Source organism: Wasmannia auropunctata, unplaced genomic scaffold (assembly GCF_000956235.1).
Source record: "Wasmannia auropunctata unplaced genomic scaffold, wasmannia.A_1.0 LD335479.1, whole genome shotgun sequence".
NCBI classification, from domain to species: Eukaryota; Metazoa; Arthropoda; class Insecta; order Hymenoptera; family Formicidae; genus Wasmannia; species Wasmannia auropunctata.
Genome location: NW_012027411.1, coordinates 26,779 through 29,939, shown reverse-complemented (window position 1 = coordinate 29,939; position 3,161 = coordinate 26,779). Strand labels below are relative to the sequence as shown.

Here is a 3,161-nt window from a genome sequence, read left to right as displayed (position 1 = left end):
CTTATCTACTAAATTTTTTTAAAAGTGGTCAGTTTTTTAAATCTAGAAAAAATGCGATTTAAAATATTCTGAATTAAAAAAAAAACAGAATTTTCAGCACAGAACGACAACAAAATTCAAACTTATGTATATAGATAGCTTTTGTAATCATGAATTTTTTTTAAAAATTAATTTAAATTTAGTGGAAAAAAAATATCAAAAAATCACATCTCGTGTGATATTTCGAAATTATGTGGGTCTTTTGAAATGAAACTTGGCACAAAATTTTTTTTATCTGGATAGACATTTTGCCACTATGATGACCGATTACGCGCCGAAAATCACCTCCTTAATCCGCTATATCTTTTGCTGGCATAACATAAAACAGCAGGCTTTATCATATATATTTCTGATGGCAGTTTGCTAACATCGTTAGATATTATAAAGGCTATGAAAGGCTGGCTGCTGTCAATCTGGCAGAAATCTTATTTCAGAGTACTCTGTGCATAATTTGTATATATGTATATCCAGGTTTAATTGTTGCGAGTCCTAATTGTTTATTTAAATTAATCGAAATACAGTGAAATATTATAGATCATATATTTATTGTACAGTAATATGCATATAATAAAATAATTGTATTGCATATGGACAATAAAAAATTAAAAATTATTTGGCATGTTCAACCTGATATACAGCGCGCGGCGCGCGGGGGACGTGAGCCGCGGTATTGATAAGCGTGCAATTACCCTTACGCTGCGCGGGTGAAGCAACCGCGGTTCACGATGGGCGGGAGTATCTCGCCGCGCATTCAGATTCGACGAGATTTATATATTAATATCTCGAAAACTATTGCGAAGATCGCAAAATGGTAGAGGACTTTTTTGTTCAGTTTGGTCCACTCTATCTGCCCAAGAGCGCTGTACCATTGAGTGGCGGACACCCTGTATATTTATCATATTTACTTAAAAATCGACTTTTTTTTCTTACGCAACATATTTATATTCATTTAATATTTTAGACAAAATGACGGAAATAATTACCTTAGGATGGATCGACTATCTAGTTATAGCGGTGACGTTATGTATAAGTGCAGGAATTGGTATTTATTACAGATTTAGTGGAGGACGTCAAAAAACTATACAGGTGTTTATTGTTGTTAGACACTCTTGTTAAGACAAAGTTTCTTTTTAATGCTTTGCTATAATAAAATGTACTTTATATAGGAATACTTTATTGCAAATCGATCAATGAGTAGCGTACCAGTTGCTATCGCCATTGTAGCATCTACTGTATCTGCATCCGGACTGCTAGGTATATCCAGTGAGACTTACACATACGGGATGCTATATGTTGTAACAAATCTATCGTATTTGCTGGGCACTTTGATTGTATGTTATGGATTCTTACCAGTATTTTACAATCTGCAGACGACAACCATCTACGAGGTGAGTCTAGCGATTTATTTGGTTGCGAAATGTTTTTGGTCGCACATTTAAAGGGAAATTAATTTTTTTAGTACTTAGAAAGGCGTTTCGGAGTAAGAGCTAGGATGATGATTAGTTTCATTTTCTGGATTCAACTGCTATTGTACTCAGGAGTGGTGCTTTATGCTCCTTCTCTAGTCTTGGAGACGACTACAGGAATTTCCAAGATTTTCAGTATTATCATCATTGGCCTTGTGTGTGCCTTCTATTCCAGTATAGGTGGCATTAAAGCTGTGTTAACAACCGACGTATTTCAAATTTTACTTATGTTCGCCGCCGTGTTTTTAATTATTGGCTCAGCAGCAAATGATGTCGGAGGATTGGAACGGATATGGGAAATCGCGAGGCAAGGGCAACGCCTCGAGTTTGATAGGTAACCTATTTCTCTATATTAGTATAAACTTGGCCAATTTTCTATACCTAAACACAAATTAATATTTTACTTATCTTATAGTATTGATTTAGATCCAACAGTAAAACATACCTGGTGGTCCATTATACTGGGAGGTTTCTGTACATTTTTAATACGTTTCGGAGTGAACCAAGTACAAATACAGCGTATGGTAACTGTTAAGTATGTCCCATTATTCGAGTAATTGGATAAGAAATAAAATTATTAAATATAGTAGAGCAATTGCTGACGCTTCATTAGTCGTATATAAAACAATGACAGTCATATAATTTTAATTTTTTCTTCTTTTACTTAATTATTAAATAAATTTTTTTTTTATATCATTTAAATTGTCGTTTATTAATTAAAATACATTTAAAGAAATTTAAAAAATTGAATTAAGTAAATTTTTTTTTTAGAAATATGCAGTCTTCACAAAGAGCTATATGGCTGTCTTTGCTCATTTTGATAATAATTGTGACTGCAAGTTGCTTCTTAGGATTGGCGATGTACAGCAGATACCACAATTGCGATCCGCTTCTCCAGAAAAGAATTACTTCGCCTGATATGCTTATGCCATTGTACGTTGTAGACACGATGTCTAATATATCTGGTTTACCAGGCCTTTTTGTGGCAGGTAAATATTTTTACCGCAAATTGATTTTGTCGTAGCTTAATATCTCTTAATATCTCTTAATATGTCATGGAAATTACATATTAAAATATGAAAATAAAAATATCTGAAAACATCAATATTTGAAATATGCGATTTTAGGCGTATTTTTGAAACAATTTTAAAATAAAATCAATCAACTAGTGTGTTTGCGATAGTCATCTTAGATACTCTCATTTATGTATAATAAAGTCAGTTCTAAAACAGAAGTGCGCGGTGGATACTTAACACTAATATTATATTCGAATGTCTGTATTTCCAGGTATCTTTAGTGCAAGTCTTAGCACGATTTCTTCGATAATAAATTCTCTGGCGGCCGTAATGTTGGAGGATTTTCTAAAACCTTTATACAGAAAGTATATTGGGCATGAATTCTCTCCTACAAAATCAGCTTTCATCGCTAAAGTGCTCGCTTTTACGGTCGGCATTTTTTCCATTGTCCTAGCATTTTTAGCGCAATTTTTTGGCGGATTATTTCAGGTAATTCTTATAAATATTTCTAAATTGAAAGATTAGTGGCAATAAAATAAATTTCTGTCATTTTAGGCTTTCTACATTATTATGGGAATAACTGGCGGTCCATTGTTAGGCATTTTCACACTTGGCATGGGAACAGAATCGACGACGGAAA

General features: G+C 33.3%; 1 protein-coding gene across 1 annotated transcript in view; it reads left to right on the top strand.

Annotated features, from left to right (window-relative positions):
* LOC105456923 (putative sodium-dependent multivitamin transporter) overlaps positions 1-3,161 on the top strand; it is a 12,014-nt gene that overhangs the window by 1,395 nt on the left and 7,458 nt on the right. Inside the window, exons 2-8 of the mRNA XM_011701308.1 lie at positions 1,001-1,125; positions 1,206-1,427; positions 1,499-1,839; positions 1,921-2,040; positions 2,277-2,494; positions 2,793-3,010; positions 3,077-3,161. Coding sequence (XP_011699610.1) covers positions 1,006-1,125; positions 1,206-1,427; positions 1,499-1,839; positions 1,921-2,040; positions 2,277-2,494; positions 2,793-3,010; positions 3,077-3,161 — 1,324 coding nt within the window. The 5' untranslated portion in view covers positions 1,001-1,005. The remainder of the gene's footprint in view (positions 1-1,000; positions 1,126-1,205; positions 1,428-1,498; positions 1,840-1,920; positions 2,041-2,276; positions 2,495-2,792; positions 3,011-3,076) is intronic.